Below are 21376 nucleotides of genomic sequence, written 5' to 3' on the forward strand. Positions count from 1 at the left end.
AGATTTACGGAAAATGAATATCATCTGCAGAAGTGACAAGTGACCAGTGTTCCTATCACCTCTTCCGGGCAAATCCTTTTGGGGTGGGCTTGATACTCTAGCATGTTTGTGGCTATGGGTCATAGAAAAGAGTATGATTGGGAATGTCAAAGCTAACTCGTTATGAGCTGCGTTAATCATGAGGCAGTTGGTGATGCAGGTTTTCAGCAGCTGCATTTGCTTTTCCAAACATCTCTATATTATGATTATCATTATGTCTTTTGATTTTGGCAACCTTTTTAGTGATATAAAGCCTCCCGCCATTTTAAAAACACCAGTGTTCTGAGAAAGAGGAAGGAAACTGTGTGTATGTGTGTGCGTGTGTGAGAGAGAGAGAGAGAGAGAAAGACAGAGAGGGAGAGAGAGAGAGAGTAGAGGAAAAACAAATAGAAAGGCTTTAACTTGAAAATAATCGAAGTAAATTTATTTTCATATGTTATTTGCTGTAGAGGAAATCATGAGGAAAACAACAATTTTAAGTGGATTTCAAATGGTTTATCATTTTGAAAATCAGTTTTAATAAGCAAATGGCCCTATTTCATTTCATAGAGATTATAATGCTGTTCTTTGAAAAACTAAGAGCACCTAATAGTTTCTAATTATTTTCCTAAGGAATAGTCAAGTTAAGATTTTACACATTAGTTTGTACATTTCTTTCCTTTTTTTCCCCCCAGCCCAAATTACTGATGCCCTATCTTTAATTTATAGTCACACCAGGAGTGGGTTTTTAAACTAGTACTTTAACTGCCAGTTAGTTATAAGGAGGAGAACTTGAAACAACATGAAATATCAGTCTGGTTGAGATTCAACTTACTACTTTGAACTTAGAGTTCAGATATATATGTTTAGTTCCCAACCATGTGGTTTGATCAATTTGTTCAATGAAAACAATATTTTAGTTTAGCTCATTGCTGAAAAAATCTGTGTAACTTGCTAAAATTTTTCATTAATAGTTTAATATATATTAATGATATCAATCTACTGTCTGATGTTATAGAGGACCTACCTTTTACAATTGAAAAAATCAAAAGATCCAAAAAATGGACAAGTATTTATTTGGAAAAATTTATTTATTTCTAGAAAATGCTTTTTAATGTAATGCCTAGTATTTCCTTATTTTCCTGCTTATTATTAACTCTTACGTAGAAGTGGTGATCCGATCTTAAGTGAATTTCTTTATTGAAATGGATTATAAAGCAAAAACAAACAATAAAAATTATAACATAAATCAGAAGTCAAAGATTAATTTTACAAATATGTAATTGGTTAATCACATTGGATAGAATCTTAAATTTATCTTCTATAATCACAAATTCATTAAAACATTCTCAGATAAACTATATTATTATTTGATATTTTATCAAATTTAATAATTAACCTATGGAGAGGCATTGAAAATGTACCTGAAAAATCCACAGTGCAATATCAAAGGACAAGATTGTAAAGAGAAACCTAAAAATAGAACACATGTTTTCTTTAGGCCTACTGAAGTCAAGCATTAACATGGTCACTAAATTTACATAATGAAGTAGGTGACAGACTTCTCCTTTCCCACAGTTAAAGAAAAGTGGAGCAATCTAGCTTTTAGATTAAAGTGGGGAAAAACAGAAAACCAGCTCAACTGAGACAGAGCACAGTAGAGAAACTCTATCCCTGTAGATTGGAGGGGGGTGAGTGAATCTCAGAAGAGCTTTTCAATCAGTCAATGTGGGACAGGTCACTCAGCAACAAAATTTCTACCTTTCTAGAAATAGTAGAGAGGTGTATTTAGGATGGAAAGAGAGAAAAAAATGAATTATAAATCACCTTCATAATTATTTTAGTTCTCCACTTCAGGAGGAAGATGAAATTAGAATTGAATAGAATAATAAATCTATAACTAAACTTTTGATGTGCATCATGTTTTTCCTCATAGTAACTCTATAAGGCAGGGATTCTGATACTTCTTTTACTCGTGAGAACTGAATACAGAAAGGCAGAGTTATTTTCCCAAATACCACTAGATGATAAGAGGCAGAACTGGGTTATGAACCATAGGATGTCTGATTTTCAGTTATAGTCTTCTTTACTAAAAACATTTTTCCTATGAAATATCTTTACAGTGTGTTTTATTTAAAAAAATTTTATCTACAGTCACTTAACAAAATCACTGTGTTATGTAATGCTTGGCTAAGTCCATAGGAAAGAGCATAGCTGTGCAATAATTTTAACAATTTATTCATTTGTATGTTTTTGATTGCTAGACAAGCCTTTTGATCAGAGGATAAACTTAAAAAAACCTGTAATGATGGATATTATCTTCAAGGCAGTAGTGCTGTGAAACCCAATTATATGATTCAAAGTTAAGGCTAGTGCCAGGGATAATAAAGCTCCTAGAGATATTATTTCCTGGCACATAATCTATTTCCCTCTGTTGAAATATCAAAAATATATTCAATGCTTTTGTTTTTGCTTTCTGGTATCAGGGCAAACAAAAATGATGACTGCCAAGCAAGCATAATGCAATATTTATAACTACATTAAATATTAATAAATGGTGAGGTTCTTTAAGAGGACATTTTGTCACTTCTGAGGCATTACCACCTAATTTAATTTTGAAAGCAGAGCTTCAGAGACAATGGTTTCAGAGGCTGATGAGTATGTAGTGATGGCTGTTGATTTCAGGAGATTCCAGTGTTGTTTGGAAGACTTAAAGATGAGGCCAGACTGGGCCATGTACTTGAACTCAGCAACTATCTCAAGTGAGGATTTATCCACGGGAGTACTCTACATTCTAGTCCATAGCTGCCACCCTACCGTTATTATATGAAAGTAACTCAGCTTCCTAGAATTGATAGGATACCCATAACAGCAGTTTGTCCCCATTAAAAGCTTGAAACCAACTGCTAATAAATGGTCAATTGATTGAAAAGGATGTGGGGGTAAAGAAAGTTCAAAGAAGAAAGATCTGTTATTGCCTATGTATACCTCAGAAAGGGAAGTTGTAAATGCTCTCTTTTTAAAATCTTGATGCAAAAGTAATTGGATGCTCCTTCATAAGAATATGCCATATACCAAGCATTCTGCTAGCACCTTGGGGTTTGAAGAAGTGAAGACCTGTACCCTATTCTCTAAGAGACATAAATAATGGGAGGGGTGGAAGAACATATGATCTCATGGATTAAATCTTATAAAAGTGATCTACAGTGCTTGAGGAGTGTCTGAGAGAGATTAGTTGAAAAAGATTTTGTGTGTGTTGTGGGGAGAGAAAGGAGTCAGTAAGTATTGAAGGATAAGGGTGGAGGATACTAAGAGAGCTATATTGATTTAGAGAAGGCTGTGAATTCCTTTTGTTGATTATTTGTTTCCTATCGGGTGTTTTATATGGGCTATTGAGGCACAGACTAAGAGGCTGATGCATTTCAATAAATTCTTCATGACTTCAGAATGAGAGATAGCATTCCCCTTACATGTCCTTATGCACTTTAAGCTGTTAGAATTTCAGTCTAGCATGGAACAAGCCTGCGTCCATGGCAAAATCATTCTGGAAGAAAAGGATGAGGAATAATTATTCTTTGGAAAGTCTCTTAAGGTTTAAGAAATTTCTATATAATGATAGCTAATATTTATAAGCCATTTATTTTGAACCAGACACTGTTCTCCTTCATAATTGATTTATTTAACTTCATGATATTCCTTTGAACTGTGGAAACTTATCTCCATTTTACAGATGGAGAAAATGAGACTTAGAGAATTTAAGGAATGAGAACTTGCCCAAGGTCATGCCTCATAAGAAATTAGAACTGAAATTTGAATTCTCACAGTGTGACCACAAAACTTGTATTTTTAAATAATACTATGTCATGCTGTTTATGTGTCTCCAAGAAAAATATGACAGTCACTCAGTCAATTGGTCAGTAAGGATGGTCAAAATCAGGCCAGAAAACTTCACTTTGGTTCTTGAGTGATCTAATTTCAATTTGTGTTTTTCTTTTTAATTTTTTATTGATACATAATAATTGTACATATTCATGGAGTACATATTATATTTTGATACAAGCATACAACATATAATGACATCGTTCCTTTCAGCAGGTGTTTCCATTCTACCCTTGCCTCTCCCCTCCATAGTAAAAAGTTAAGTCCCTTGTTTCCACTCTGTCCTGCTCCGTTTATTCTAGGTCTCCTCCAACCCCGGTATCTGTCCCTTTTTGGATATCCTGGGGGTGGGGGGATCCCTTAGCATGGTACTACGGCTAAGCCAATTATTCTCAAAGCAGGACAAGCAACATGGGCATCACTTGGGAACTCAAACCCATAAGAGCCCGCTGAGTCAGAAGCAGTCTGTATCTTAACAAGCCCTGGGCTTATTATCATTTATGCTAATGCCTTGAAACTACTGTGCCAAACTATTCTATATTTTTGAAATTCTTTTCCCATACTCAGTTCTACTACATCTTCCACTTCTTTATTGAAACCCAGACTTTTTTTTTTTTTTTTTTTTTACAAAAGCTCAAAACCCTTCATCAATGAGCCTCTCTATTTAACTATTTACCTGAAAACATAGGAGGGAAGTGATAAAATTCTGCTCTCACTTCCCACTGGTGCTACCATCTATCTTTCAATAACATTTTCATCTTTCAAAGTTTGCATTATTTTATATGCTTCTGCTGGCACTGTTAGATGCTAGATTAGTTCTGCACTATTATAATATAGTAGATCTTAGTGGTTAAGTGTCCAGGATCTATAACCAGCCTGAGAAAATATATACCATATTACTATATTCTATATGACCTTGTCAGGTTATTTTAACATATTGGGACTTGGTTACGCATCTGTGAAGTAGGGATAGCAGTAGTAGCTTTCTAAGATTGTTGTTAGGTAAAAATAAGAATCTAGAAGTAACTTGCACACTTTAACAATCCAATAACTATTGACTGTCACTGTTTCTACCTGACTGGCTCACATTTATTGATTTATGTTTTATTTTATTTAGCCTCACAGCAGTCTTAGATTTAATACATCAGTATCATCATTGCACAAGTTCTAACATCTCTTAAATGTTTAGGATGTGTCAGACATTCTTCTAGGTGCTTAACTTGTAATAACTCATAGGTTATGCTAATATTCCTATTTTGTAGATAAGGGAAGAAAACACATAAAGTTTAACTGCTGAAGGTCACTTAAGTAATAAGTGACAGAGATGAGCTTTGAACCCAATCTGGCTCTAGAATCCATGTCCTTAACTCTCACCTAGTGCTGCCCTTTTCATAGACAAGGAGTCAGAAGCTTAGAGAAGTTAAGCAACTTACCAGTCACATAATTTTTAAGTGACAAAACTAGAGTCTTACAAAAATTTCTGTGCCATGTTATGTCAGCCTCTTTCCTCTTCCACCACCATCCATGACCTTGGCCCCTGCGCCCCTGCAAGCCATCGTCTTGCCTGGAATTATATGGATGGATCATGATCACTTTCTGCCTTCCTGGCTTCAGAGATCCCTCTCCCCTCAATGCCAGTAAGCTTCATATTTACTTCACTTTAGGGGCATAATCATCATGCATCTCCTGTGATCACCCCAAACTCCATCTTTGGTAAGATGTCCCAGATGTATGGACTTCACTCTTCACCTCCTTGTCTTCCCTACATTTCCTTAAACACACCTTGTCATCATCCCACTCTAGATGTTCTTACTTCACCTACTCATCTGTACCACCATGCTCAGCCATTTTCTTTCTTTTTATAAATTTCAAAATATAATGGGGTATAAATGTTTTAGGTTCCATGGATCGCTTTTGTAATGCTTGAGTCCCGGCTATAGGTATGCCCATCACCCAAACACTGTTCATTGTACCTGTTAGGTCGGTTTTTGCTCCTCCCCTGCCTTCCCCTCCCCCATGGTTGATTTCCACTGCGTTTTACTTCCCTCGGTACACTTGTGTGCTCCTGGGTTAGTTCCAGTTTAATAGGGAGAACATGTGGTGTTTTCTTTTCTTTTTTTTTTTTTTTCTTGAGATACACCATTTTTCAATACTGCCCTAGTTTCTGGTCCATAATATAACCTCTTTCATTTTTGAACATTTGGTAATCCATTCCTTATTTTTGGAATCTTTTTCCTTCTTTTTTATATTCATCTTCTAAGGCCCAGCTAGAAAGTTTCCCTATGAGCAGCTTACATCCTGGACAACCCCACTGGAATGAATTTTTCCCTCTTTTGTTTTCTATTTGTACTTCTGTTGTAGCCTTTGGCATACGTTTTCTCTTGGCTACATGTCTCTCTTTCCCTTTCCTATCACACTGAGGGCCATCCTTGTCGTTTCCTGAGTGCCTAGTGGCATCGGAAAACAGCACAGATTTTCATGTCAGAGAGCCCTGGATTCAAATCTCAGCTTTACTACTTGCTTTTTTTCTTGGCCAATCTTTTTGCTTTGGTTTCCTTACTTGTAAAGTGAGAGGAAAGTCTAACTCAGAGAGTTGTTGTAAAGATTAAATAAGTTCATATAGATGTAGAAAGTATAATAATTGCTCTGTAAATCTTAGCCCATTTCTCCTTAGCAACAACACTCTGCTCTAACTGTAGTCCCACAAAGATTTGAAGTGTGAATGCGTGAGTGAATGTTGAATGGGGAGGCTGCCTCAGTTTTCGCTGTGTGCCAAGTAAAAGTGTAAAGGCTTCCCTAGTAGGGTAAGAATTACTTGGATTTAATTTGGATAGCAATTGTATAAAACTAGAGAAGAGGATAAAGTCATATAGTTTGATATAGTTTCATATAGTTTGATATAGTTAAAAATTTTATTTTTAACTAGTTAGAATAAAGTCAATGCATTTTTAGATGCTATGGCCACTAATATAAAAAAGATTGGTTAAAGGAATTAAGGAACTTAAAAGCATTTAGACATTATGAGATTATGTAAACAGAAACACCATTCAGGACAAGAATGGAAAGTAAACATTGAAGTTGATGTATTGGTATTTTATTTCAGGAATAAAAGTGTGATTACAAGTAGCTTTGTGAAGATCATTATTTAAATTTACAGTTATAGTCCTGAAAATATATTACTAACTACACAGTATGTGCAAAATCAGATGTAAATCCAGGTGGCAGAACCCATTGGATTTTAAATCACACAGAACCAGGTATCAAACAAGTATCTTCTACTTAGAACTGATTAGCAACTTGAGCGAGTGATTTCACTTCTCTCAGGCTTAGTATCATCATCTACAATGTGGGTATATTAATAATACCCATGTCGTTGGGTTGTTAGGTTGTGTGCGGTTTACAGCATGTGAAGAGTTAGAATGATATCTGGCAAGTTGAATAAGCATATATTAAATTTAGTTCTGACGATAGTGTACACTTTACAAATGGTTTACAGTTGATTTAGCTCTATTGGTGGTGATTTTGTCTCACAGGGGACATTTGGCAATTGCTGGAGACATTTCTGGTTGTCATAACTTGGGGAGAGGGGGATGCTACTGGCATCTTGTGGGTAATGGTCAGAGATGCTGGTAAACCTCATACAATATACAGGACAGTACCTCACAACAATTATCTGTGCCCAAACGTCAATAATGCAGAAGTTGAGAAACCCTAAGCTAAAGAATGGATAAAATTCATTTCTCACCAGCTTATCTAGAGACAGCAGTATTTAAAAACGTTTCAAAGAAGGAGAGACAAAGTGATGATAGAAAGTTATATTCATAGAAAATAAAATTCATGCATCATATTTCTAAAATATTTACAGGAAAAGAAGACACACATATTAGATAAACCTAGATAAAATGTATTTTCCTCAAGGATGCAAAATTGTCTTCGACTCAAAACCATTTTGAGCAAACAGCACAGAGGAAGAATGGAACAGAATATTTACCAGATGAGTGACTATTTACCTCAGTGAAGAGATGCTAATTAGGGAAGGTGGATATAGGCTGCATATGTTTTTACACAAAAGTATTTGACCAGTACATAATTGATAGAAAAAGAGATGTTCTAGTTCATCCCTTCTGAAAGTCATTTATCGAATTTCAGTAGCAGATTAATAATGATCAATGCCTCTTTCAGTAATCCAGGTCTTTAACAATTACAGTTAAATGTGTCCCCTGGAAAAATTAGAGCTCCTATGAGGTGACTAGCCTTGATTGAATTCAAATATCAATGTTTGACTTGATAAAAATTGCCTCAAACACACAGATTAGCTTGTCAGAGATAGTATGTCCCAAAACATCTTTGCAAGAGAATTGTTCTAAAGGTACCCAATTAGGGGGCATTTTTCTTCCTTAGTATAAACATTATGGAAGCTTTTTTTTAAAATGATGGAATGAAATGGAATTTTTACTTGCAGATGGATAAAGACTTTAGCTCCACATTTTAGCAATTCCTTCTTGAATTGTTGTGCATATGTATGCTAATAGAGGTGTGCCTCAAAGAGAATCTGCCCACCTACTCACCAAAAAAGGGGTAAAAGAAATAAAGAAGAAAAAAAAAACTCTGAGACATATATTAAATATAGCTTTTTGTATTAAAAAAAACATGTGCTGTGGGATACAATCGTGAGATTTCTTTGGGCATTTAAAATATGATTCCATTTATAAAATTTCTATGTCTGTGCAGCTTCTAGGAAAGTTACAAACAGTTATATAATGTGAGGCACAACTTCATTTGTATATTCATTATTTTTCAACAACTCTTCAGTGAGTACCAACTCTGTGTCAGGCACTGTGCTGAGTGTTGGGGATAAAACAACGGATGTGAAAAAACAGGCTCTTGTCCTTCAGCAGCTTACCTTGTAGACTGAAATATAGACTAAAAACATGTACCGTGACTTATTAAATATTTACAATTTGTAATTAGATCTATGAAGAAAATAAATATAAATATAACCTGATTTATTGGATCCTTTTTTTTATTTCTTGTGTATCAAATAATGTATAATTTATGGATAGTCCAAGTCTGTGTTTACAATGGCTAGCCAATCAAGTCCAGAACATATTTTATTCCTTCAGAAAAAACAATCTACTTTAAAATTGCTCGCAATTGTTGCTTATCTTAAATGTTTAACTTGACCACAGAAATTTATATCTGTGTATATAAAATGCTGAATCATTTAAACAGTGTTCCCATCTTTTCCATTACAGGGTTTTTGGAGCTGCCATACTTCTTACCTCTACCCTAAATATGTTAATCCCATCAGCAGCCAGAGTGCATTATGGATGTGTCATCTTTGTTAGAATATTGCAGGGACTTGTTGAGGTATGGAGCTACAGGATGATAATCATTTTAAGGTTGGAATTGAGAAACATTAGTTTATCTTTGCCTTTGTCTACAATGAATGTATTTTTAATAGGTTGTATCTACATGGTGTTAAAATAAAAAATGAAACAGTGGAAAAGTTAGCCAATCAGATATTTCGGGTATAAACAAGACTAAACTATAATTGTGGCTACTGACCTCCTCCTCTATAGAATTGAGGAGTATTAAAGAAAAGTTTTAGTGACTATTTGATTTAAAAAAAAAAAAAAACAGGCACTTTTGTTAATGTGTTGTTATAAGAATTTTTGACTCTGTCCTTTGCTAGTGATAACCCTGAATTAATATCTCTGGGGAGTTTTTTTTTTTTTTTTTTATTAAGTCCCTCTCAGTCTTGAATCAAGATATGAATTTTCACCAAAATACTTCACTGAGTATATTTTTTGGGCATTCAAATTCTAATGATCAGCTCTTGCTCCATAAGCATGCAGACTTTGAAAAAAAAACATTTAAAAACTTTAGTTTGAGCTATTGCCTTTTCTCTTTCTTTTTCTTTCTTTCTTTTTTTTTTTTTTTTTTTTTTTTTTTTGAGACAGAGTCTTGCTCTGTTGCCAGGGCTAGAGTGCTGTGGCACCGGCCTAGCTCACAGCAACCTCAAACTCCTGGGCTTAAGCAATCCTTCTGCCTCAGCCTCCTGAGTAGCTGGGACTGCAAGCATGTGCCACCATGCCCGGCTAATTTTTCTATATATATATATTTTTAGCTGTCCATATAATTTCTTTCTATTTTTAGTAGAGACAGGGTCTTGCTCTTGCTCAGGCTGGTCTCCAACTCCTGACCTCAAGCCATCCTCCCGCCTCGGCCTTCCAGAGTGCCAGCTGCCTTTTCTCTTTCTGTGGAGTGTAATGGGATTAGATAAATAATGTAAAATATGAAGGCACTAAACAAATTCCCTTCCCCCAAATAAAAAATGGTATAATCAAAATAATAGGAAGAGGCTAATTATTTTAAGGGTCTTAAGTTCTAGACAGTACTTTCAGAAAGTGTTGAGTTCCAAGGATCTAAGCTTCACGTTCCCCACTATAGATTCCTTATATTTGGGAATCACTGAATTTAATGCCTCACAAAAAGATCCTCCTAATTTCTCAAACTGTTCAGAATTACAGATGAATTGGTTAATATATCATTTCTTTCTTTCTTTTTTTTTTTTTTTTTTTGCCTTAATTGGAAAAATTTGAGGTAGAAAGAAGACCTGGAGGGTGGAGAGGATTTGATCAGACTACTAAAAAGACTCTGTGTTTTAGGTAGTTTAGACTAAAAGCTTTTAAAATGGAATGCCAGGGAATGAGTGAGCCAGGTGAGTAGGAGCTTTCCCTAATACCTTGTGACTGTCCTATAGAAAATAGAATCAGAGAAGGGAGTATGTGTATTTCCCAGTGACCCTGCATCCTAAATGGTGATATATATCTTCCCCCATCACAGGGAGTCACCTACCCAGCATGTCATGGGATATGGAGCAAGTGGGCCCCTCCTCTAGAGAGGAGTAGATTAGCAACCACCTCCTTTTGTGGTGAGTACTGTGTGCAGATGTAGTTATGGTGGGTTAAAGTTTAGGGAAAATTTGGATAAGAATTGAAAGTTTGGTAAATTCACTTGTAAAGCCATCTATTCTTTTTGTGTGTGAGTGTGTGTGTGTGTGTGTGTGTGTGTGCGTACGATAAGGTTTTTGACCATCATTTTAATTTCTTTAGTTCTTAGTGTTCTCCCTAAATCCTCTATTTCTTCTTGTGCTTTGTATTTTTCTGGAAACTGATCCACTTCACCTAGACTTCCAAATATATTCATGGGTGGGTTTTTATAATAATCTTCTATTACGGTATTATTTTTTTAAGAAACTCAGTGCTGTTTCCTTTTATTATAGCTAGACATAAAGGTACAAAAATACAAATTTTCAACACTTTTATAAAGGTTAAAATATAAAGAAGTGAAGACTATGAATTTATGTTTACAAATATTAATTTTACTTTGAATCCTGTCTGGTGTTAAAACCTAACAGTTTATCAGAATTTGTATTCGATACAACTTTATGTTAGAATTTTAGTGGACAAAATTGATAAAATCCTTATAGAAAATAACTACTGTAATTGAAATTAATATGATTTTCAACTATTTTCATAAGTGCTATTTTTATAATTTTCTATTCACTACAAATTTTATTTTCAGGAACAAAAATGGCCTTACTGCTATTTTATGTAACAGGATTAATAAACATATATTAAATCTTCAATACCAATTTTTAAGGCTTAGGGCTCTTTCTACTAGTCTGAAACTACTTTTCGTTCATTGCTAACTTTTATAATATCTTAAAACAGTGAATGTGATTTAAGGTCATTTTTTGTCTGTAGAGTGCTCATGCTTTTTGTCTTTATACCAAAGCAGCAAAGGCAAGAAAGTGGTTCCCTTTCCAAATATAAAAGAGAATGTCCACCCATTTTAAAATTCAGGAATTAGAATCACTGTAAATAATCCCAGCAATAGGAAATTAAGGCTGCTGTAATTTCCCTTTATATTTAAACCACAACATTAGATTAACAGTGTTATTGCCTACAGAATTTAAAGATTTAAGCATTTGGGCTTAAATGATGGGGCATAAATATTGCCATTTCTGTCTATCCTTCTAAGGCATTGTTTTCATAATCGCCTTTGATAAATTTTAAAATGAAGTCAGAAAACACTACACAAAACTGAAACTATATGACTCTGCTACAAGATACATTCAGGATACATTCTTGAGCTGTCAAGAATAGATTTCAGGTGTCTGGTTAGTGTTGGCACACTCTGCTCCCGGCCCAGCACAGAGATGTACAGGACACACACTAACCAGTATGGCTCCTTTATTATTTTTAAATGTCTGTCGTGTCTTGGTAGGAGGTAGCTGGTATCCACTTGTATAGTACTGTATTCCTGTGTAAGTGTGTAGGTATATACATGTATACGTGTGTGTGTTTGGTATATATAGGGGTGTGAGTGCACATGTACATGCGAGTGTGTGTTTATGTGAATCAACCAAGGAGTGTGAGATGAAGTCAAGAATTTATACTGATTTCACTTATCGTCCTCCCATCCTCCCTTCTACTTTAGGTTCCTATGCCGGAGCTGTGATTGCAATGCCTTTAGCTGGCATTCTTGTACAGTACACTGGCTGGTCTTCAGTATTTTATGTCTATGGTATGTTACATTTCTATACTATTGGGTTAAACAAAATGCACATAGGCAAAAAGAAAAGTGATTACAGATAATAAGATAGGTCATCGAATACATTTCTGTGTTTATACACTTATTTACACTTATTTTCTCCTCTCAAGAATCATTTCCTCATATTCTAAGAAGATCAAAGAAACTATTTTATCTCTGTTATTTTCCCTACATGGATATTTCTTGTTTTTAAAAGCAACCACTTCGCTGATGGAAACTTTATAATGTATAAAATGTATGCCCTTGACTATGAAGAAAATTAGCTATAGATTAAAATCTGATGAGTGCAATGCGCACTGTCTGGGGGATGGACACACTTGAAACTCTGACTCAGGGGGATGGGCAGGACATGGGCAATATATATAACCTGAACTTTTGTACCCCCATAATAAGCTGAAATAAAAAAAAAAAGAATTGCACCTTTGGGAACAAGTCAGCCCTATAAATAAAAAAGGCTGAAATTAGACAAACATCGAGGGAGGACTCTTAAATCTTGGTTAATTAAAAATGGCATGAAAAAGCAAAAAAAAAAAAAAAAAAAAAAACCTGATGAGGAATATTCCATTGTGAGAAATCTCCATACTGTTTTCCATAGAGGTTGTAATATTAATAATTTACATTTACACCCAATACTCCAAAACCCTGACTTCAGTATTACACAATCTATGCATGTAACAAAATTATACTTGTACCCCATAAATTTATACAGATAAAAGCTGATGAGGAGGAAAGAGCTAGACATCACCCACCTCTCTTCTTTGCTATTGCTTTCTCAATTATTTCCTTGATTCTGCTTTCCACAACTGAATAGGGGTGGAAAGCTGGGAAGGCAGTGTTAGTGCTAAAGCACCAATTCAATTTTGGGATGAATATCAGTAGTCAACTACTTCAGCAGCACATCTTTGTCCTCATTACCCCAGGATTAAAAGCCCCACATGGAAATAAAATATGGAACCCTAACTCTAAACACCCTTTATGTTCACTTTCTAACAAGAAGCTGAAAGATTACCACTTCACAGTATCCCTAAAATCTTTCTCTCTAAGAGGTACTTTTTAATAAAGAGGAAAGGAGAAATATAAGACAGCTGGATTCCAACTGATATTGTCACTGATTAATACCATCTTTGGACATCGGCATGAGAATCTGAAAGATTAATGAAGTCATGCAGTAGAATCGTATCTAGCTGCTTCCAAATTTGTCCTGACTCATGCACATTTTGAAGTGTTCTTATCTGAAGAAATTCTTATGCTTCCAGAATGTTATTAAATGCGACTTTATAGTAGTGGTTGTTTTCGTGGTTCAAAAGCCATGAATAAGTTTTGGATCCATGAATGCCTAAAATTGTAAGCCATATATGTATTTTTGAATCTTTATTCCCTAGGGAGATTTTTTTAATCATATTTTAATTTATATTAGATTTGCAATGGAGTCCACAATTCAAGAAAGTTTAAAAGCACTTGTTTATAGAGTGTATAGTACAAGTTGGTATGGCTATTCACTGCATACTCTGATTCGTGCTTTAGTCCATTGCTTAATTGAAGATATGATGTAACTGTAAAGTAAGAATAAAAATCTAAATAGGGCACTTGTAAAAAAAACAATCTCTTCATTTCAAGTTAAATCTCATTTGAATTTATAATTGGATGAGACAAAGTCAAAGTTAAATCATTAGATAATCTGAAAATATTGTATCATAGTACTTGCTTACGTGTTGCGTGTAACAATAATTGGGTCTGAGGCCACCCATTCAATATTCATATTTTAAATATTAATGAGGTACCCATATACTGGAGTAAGTTTTAAAAAGGTAATGCATACAATGCAATTAGCAGAGTGTCTGACACTTTAGGAGACTTCAGTTAGTGGTAATGATGATTATTTAAAAAATTATAATAGCTGTCATTTATTGGGTGCTTATTTTGTGCCACCCACTGTGCTGGTTGATTTATACATTATCTCCTTCAACTTTTCTCTTCCACTATCCCATAAAAGTGAATTATTATTCCATTTTATAGTGGAAGTTAAGAGAGATTCAGTTACTGATTGCATCCTACAGCTAATGAGTGGCACAGCCAGGACTTGAATCTGGGGGAGTTATATTCTGTAACCACTATATTATACCAAATTTTCAAACACTTTCTGACCCCAAATTGTGTTTGCTGATATGTTCAGTAATTAAAAGGAACATGGCACATCAGAAGCTATGTATGGTATTAAAGAACACTTCCTAGAGATTGAATAGGCAAAAAAAAAAAAAAAAGTATTATAGAGATCAGGAGCATTTAGATTCTTATCCAAGGGATAAAGAGAACAGTGTGAAGGAAAATGAAATAGCCAACTGCTGGGAAACCAGAATAAATCACTTGAAATTCTTTCTATTATTAATGCTTACAGATTTATATTGCACAATAAGAACATGCTTTAATGGTGAGAGTGCTAAATAAAGAAGGGAATGGAAAAGGACTTGCAGTTTATGGCCTTGGAATTTATAACTTTAATCTGCCCAAAGAATGATCAGTAGACAGTAGTATATGGTAAAAATAATATGATATATAGTCACATAAAGTGTTAAATGTTACCGCATTAATTACAGAGGCTCATTGTTTACGTAATATAGCACTCAGGCTAAAATAATTTTCTAGATTTTATTTAACAGTCTGTTTACTAGGTCTGGAATTGCTAACAGGAGGGTGAAATGAGTAATTCTTTTACCTGGAAATGCAAACCAGTTTCATATATTCAATACAGGCAAGTAAGAAAAGGATTCACCCCTAGACAAATTCCTTGGGGACAGGAATTTCGGCTTGTTCATTGTATTTCTCTCCATTAGCAAAGTACCTGGAATAGGAACAGCTCAGTAAATGCTTGTTGGATGTATGAATACTTTTCAAACTACACCATTCAATAATTATTTATTGTTCCTTGTTTATCAGTGCTATTTAATGGAGACAAAAAATAAAAGCACAGGACTAGACTTCAGGAAGTTTGAAGTCTAGTGGCGAAAGACAAGAAGAGATGGCTAAAGTCAGCAGGATAAATATAAGTTTGAATTTCCCGTCTATAGAATGTGTTTGTCATGAGTATATTTTAGTTTTATTCCAGCACATCACTGTTAAACGGAAATATCTGTGATGGCTTTCTTTGACTTTCTCCTTTTGAACTGTTGCTTACAGGAAGCTTTGGAATGGTCTGGTACATGTTTTGGCTTTTGGTGTCTTACGAGAGCCCTGCAAAGCATCCTACTATTACAGATGAAGAACGTAGGTACATAGAAGAAAGCATTGGAGAGAGTGCAAATCTTTTAGGTGCAATGGAAGTAAGAATTTTATTATGGTGTATATTCCTATTCTTATCACCCATTTCATCCCCTCTTGACCAAGTAAACAATTGTACAAGTCTTTATTCAACAAACTAATTTGATATCAATCATAATTTTTTTTGGTCTATTCATATTCCCTAATGGGAATAACTGCAACTTCCTCCATCTGTATTTCTTTCTTTTTCTTTTTTGAAGCATTTTAAAATGTGCCCTGGATTTTAGCTATGATTGTAAATTTAAGCAAATTTTAAAAACAGTTCAATAGGGTCTCAAATTTAAACAAATTCAACCGATATTTGTTCATTTTAAATTATAGGAAATTCCCAATCAGTCATGACTATTTTTATTTGTACTTTTTATTTATTGAACACAGTTGTCCCCCCCCTTATGTACAGGGGGTACTTTCCAAAATCCTCAGTGGATGCTTGGAACTGCAGATAATACCAAACCCTATATATACTGCTGTTTTTTCTTATACATACATACCTATGATAAAGTTTAATTTATAAATTAGACTGTAGATCAACAATGTTTAATTAAAAATAGAACAATTTTAACAATCTACTGTAACAAAAGTTATGTGGATACAGGTGCGCTCGCTCTCTGTCTCACAAAATATCTTATTGTACTGCACTACGGGTAACTGAAACTTGAGGAGGCGAAACCTCAGATAAGGAGAGACTACTGTATTCTATATGTAGGTTATACACATATGTATTTATGTTATATATGGTTTAGGAAATAATGAAGCATTAGAACACTAATAATAGACAGCTGACATTAAATATTCTTAATATAATTTAATCCTTTCATTGATAAAGGATTTTATCATCGTCTTTCAGTATTATGAATATCAAATGTTACAAAGTTAATATTGTGAAGCCTATTTTGGATGGTTCAATTTCTTAGATGGGATTTTCCTACAGAAAGAGAAAATGCAATTCTATTTCACTAATGAAAATGTTTTATTTCATGTGAAAATGTACATAGTGATTAATATATAGCCATCTGATATTATAAAATAAAACACAGATTAGTAAAAGTGTATTTAGACAGGTTCAGTAATTTCCCAACCTAATCAGTAACTCAATTTCCTGTGGTAAGAATTGGAAGGTATCAGGCACTGGTTGAGGAACTTATACCCCTTACACATTACGCGTCTACCGTTTTTTTTTTTTTTAAAGCTCCTCCTCCCCATTTTAGGTGTGTTTGATTCCAGCTCTGATTCTCTACTTCATTTATCTGAGAATGCCTGTCTTTGACATTTCATCCTAGGTAAAAATGTCAGCCATTGTGGCTGAGCTATCTTGGTCTTTAATGAATAAGAAAAATCCCATATTGGATATCATTCAGAAATTAAACTTCAGTAATTAAAAAAATATCCTCACATTGTAGTTGTTCCATGAATTAGAAGATTGTCATTGGAACTTTTCCCTTCCTATTTCCTTCTTTAAATGCACTGGTAATTTCTTATAGTGGCTGCTCAAGAAATGAGGCGATACAGGGGTGGGTGGGGAATTGGCAGTGTGCTCTGGTGCCCACCCAGCTGCAGTCACTGTGAGTAGAAGCTAAATATAGGCTGGTCTATGGTGACTTCTGGATTTAGATTCGGTTTCTAGCCAAAAAATAATCTGATCAGCCTCATTAGTTTATTATGTTTCTTTCATTTGCCAGTTCTTCAGAGGTCATGTGTCTAGATCAGACACAAATTTAAAAAACAATCAGACATTTAGCCTAAGTAAAAACTAATTCCTGTAAATGACCACCAAAAGGACAGCAGGTAGGTTGGTAAAACAACATAGATTATCTCCAACTCTCCATTTCCTATACCTTATTAATTTTCTAAATATAATATTTGACTTCTTACTGATGTTTCATATGTTCCTCTAGCTTCAAAGTAAATTTAAAAATGAGATCTAATGGGAATGAAACTTGTATTTTATTTATTTTGAAGCTTTTATTGTGAACAAATTCAATATGCAGGAAAGCAGAAAGAATAATAACAGGAATATTGTATACCAACCATATAGGTGCAACAATTGTTAACATCTTGCCATATTTATTTCACTTTTGTTTTGTTTAACCATTTTAATATAAATAAAATATCAAAATGCTTTACCCATAAATACTTCACACGTATCTCTAGAAAAACGATACTATTCTCCTTCACAATCCCAGTATTACTATCACACCTAACATAATTAAAAATAATTCCCTAACATCTAACATCTAGAACATATTCAAATTTCTAATACTCAGTCCATATTCTAATACCTAGTCTATATTCATATGTATTTTATAGCCATTTGTTTTGAGTTTGGATCCTATTAAGAATCACATATGGCAATTGACTACAATGTGTTTTAAATCTCTCTGTTTTCTTTAAAAAATAAGGAAAAAGGAAAAAAGAAAAATAACTCTTAGAAATTAGGATCTATGATTTTGGAATTAATATTCTACAAACATGAAATCTTGTACATTCCTAAAGCTGGAACAATTTAATCAGTAACAGAGGTTATCTTTAAATATAGCATACATGCTGAAAAAGATGAACCAATAATAAACAGACAGCTTGTTAATTTTTTATAAATTAAGCATATCTGTGAAGCACACAGCCAGTTCAATAAATAGAATGTTGTCAGAATATCATAATCTCCTCTTCAGCCCCCAACAATTTTTTATGATATAAAATTAAATACTTTTACATTTGAGGAAATGCTGTACCACCTAAAGAATAAAGTTCTTAAAGGAGATGATCCTGGTTATAAATAAAAGAACACTTTCCCAGCAGGGAAAAAGTTTTTACTTCTAATAATATTCTGAAGTAATTTCTTATACAAATGTAATTCTATAATGCAGACATTCCTGTCTGGACATTTTTATTATCTGTGAAATAAGTATATTCATCTGGTACCATTTTCCTAGAACATATTTAATTTTTTTAAAAAACTACGTTTTTGGAACCTATTTATGATGCTGTTTAGAAACTTGTATCCAAAGCACAGTATTCATTACATATTATTAGGACAGGTTTTTGTTTTTGATTTGTCTCTTTTTGTCTTAACATATATGAGTGATTTCCACAATGTAGCTTCCTACTATATTGCATTTAAACTGCTCTTTAAAAGGCTTAATTACAGACACAATCGATACTAGCAATTATGTGACTTTATATCCAAAAATAATTATTACATCTGTGTAAAAGATGTTTGCCTACTTTCGTAATTTAGTCAGGTCAAGGATCCCAAGCTAGCATTAAGCAAAATTACATTAGGGTATTGCTTCTTCACCAAACAGTATATTCAGTATTCAGAAAAAAGTAATTGAGAAAGTATTTGGGAATATGAGAGATACTTTAAGGTCTAAAAATATTAGCTTTGGGGGAGAATATGTACTTGCTTTATATTTGGTCATATACAGGAACTTTAAGTACACTAGGTTTAATTTTTTAAAAAGTTTTATAAGCAAAGCCAGTCATACTTAGGTTGTTAATTTTGAATGTCTGAATATCCATAAATAACTAGTTATGATGTGCCCACGGTATTCTGGGGGGCCAAGTGCTTTTACAAAGCTGTTTACCATGTGAATTTCACAGAATCTTACTCTCCCGTGTCACAGAATTTATACCGATAGCTACTAGCTGTCAAGAGAATTTACAGATTGGCAGAATAATTGACTTCAAGTAGGAAACACTCCTAATTTTTCATATTTTTCTCTTCCCAAGTACACTGAATTTTCAGTGTCTTAAATAAAATATTTTGGATAGCACAAGGCCACTGATGTGGCAGTGAGTTTTAGCTGAGGCATGATCTATCACTACTAAAAAAAGGGAAAAAAAAGAATAAAGAAAAAAAACTTAGCAACTGGATCTATGCTTTTGGAATTAATTTCCTATGAACATGGAATCATGTATATTCCTAAAGGTGGAACAATTTAATTAGCAACAGAGGTTGATATCTTATTTTTTGTTTTCCAATGATTATTCATGTAACTAAGATTAACTGGGTGGTTGTAATTAATGATTCACTACCTCCTTTCTACCTCCTACTCATGCCTCATCATATACATCCTGGAAATGCAAAGCACCTATTATTCTCATTTAAGTTAGAAAATATTTAAAATGGTCAGAATAACTCTCTTTTTGGGATTTCAGAAATTCAAGACTCCGTGGAGGAAATTTTTTACATCTATGCCAGTCTATGCAATAATTGTTGCAAACTTCTGCAGAAGCTGGACTTTTTATTTATTGCTTATTAGTCAGCCAGCATATTTTGAAGAAGTCTTTGGATTTGAAATCAGCAAGGTATATAAAAATTATCTTTATTTGAAAACTGGATGATTTTTGTATTTAAGTCAATTTTAAATTTCTTTGCCAAGATTTTATCTTCCCAATTTCATGTGTTATTCATCTATTCATTCCACAAATAACTTCTAGGAAATAGAGGATAAGTAAGGTGTTTGAGTGTCTACTGTATTCTATTATCTGCTAGAAACTGCTCTCTCGTGCTGGGAATATAGGCAAAAAAGACCTAGTTTCTGACTTCATGGAAGTTACATCCCAATTGGGGTGAGGAGCAGTGTAGCATTTTCCCTGTAAATAAATATAACTTCCTTCAAGTCTCAGGTCAGAGACAATATAACAGTGAACAAAAAAATATTCTGTTCAATTGGAATTGTACTTAGATAATTACCAATCTAATTCGTTTTTATTGCTTTCATAAATTTGTTCAGCTAAAAGATATGAAGATAGCAAAAAAAATTTGAAAACATTCTTATATTTTGTTCATCCAATTTATTAATTTAGCAAGCATTTGTTGACCATAGTATGCAGAGCTTTGTGTTATATTCAGAAATAAAGACATTGTTTCTGTCCTCAAAGTGTTCACAGTTTGGTGGTTTAGACAAAAAATAAGTTACCAATTGGTAACTTACAGAACAGCATGCTAAGTGCCACAGACATTTGTTTGTAGCTATGGAAATATAATCATTTTGAGATTTTCTATCACATAAATAAGCTATATTGTGTTTATATAGGGATTTGAAATTTAAAAGTTCCTGTCATATTCAACCTTGTTTGATTGACCTGTTGCAAAACTATCATCATTTATATTGAAATGATGGGAAAACAGAAACTAAGGAAGGTATTCAAATTGCCTAAACCCACGATAGTGATAAATGACAGAGTCAAGTTTAGGCCCAGATCCTTTGGTTTCTGTTTGAATTCCCTTTACTATGCCATTCAAATTCAGGTAAATCATATATCCACTCAAACATCGAGTGAGTATTTGCTGAATGCCATCTCTGTGCCAAGCCCTTTGCTGAGTCCTGAATACATTGTCTGTGCTGGCAATGGTCTTGCCATCTCTCTTCATGTCATTACATAAGTCCAGCTGGGCTTGCTATTCATATTACATCTCCACTTGAAAGACCATCTGAGTTCTGGGACTGCAGAAAACCTGAGTTTAGGAGTAGCTATTCTAAGAGCTCTTTTGTAATCCCTGTTTCTAAGGAAACTGTTTCCTCCATCTCTGAGAAGA

General features: G+C 33.9%; 1 protein-coding gene across 1 annotated transcript in view; it reads left to right on the top strand.

Annotated features, from left to right (window-relative positions):
• Positions 1-21376, top strand: part of SLC17A6 (solute carrier family 17 member 6) — a 38684-nt gene that overhangs the window by 11212 nt on the left and 6096 nt on the right. Inside the window, exons 4-8 of the mRNA XM_069469707.1 lie at positions 9153-9267; positions 10747-10834; positions 12406-12492; positions 15694-15836; positions 19993-20142. Coding sequence (XP_069325808.1) covers positions 9153-9267; positions 10747-10834; positions 12406-12492; positions 15694-15836; positions 19993-20142 — 583 coding nt within the window. The remainder of the gene's footprint in view (positions 1-9152; positions 9268-10746; positions 10835-12405; positions 12493-15693; positions 15837-19992; positions 20143-21376) is intronic.

This window comes from Eulemur rufifrons, chromosome 6 (assembly GCF_041146395.1).
Source record: "Eulemur rufifrons isolate Redbay chromosome 6, OSU_ERuf_1, whole genome shotgun sequence".
In the NCBI taxonomy this organism is placed as follows: Eukaryota; Metazoa; Chordata; class Mammalia; order Primates; family Lemuridae; genus Eulemur; species Eulemur rufifrons.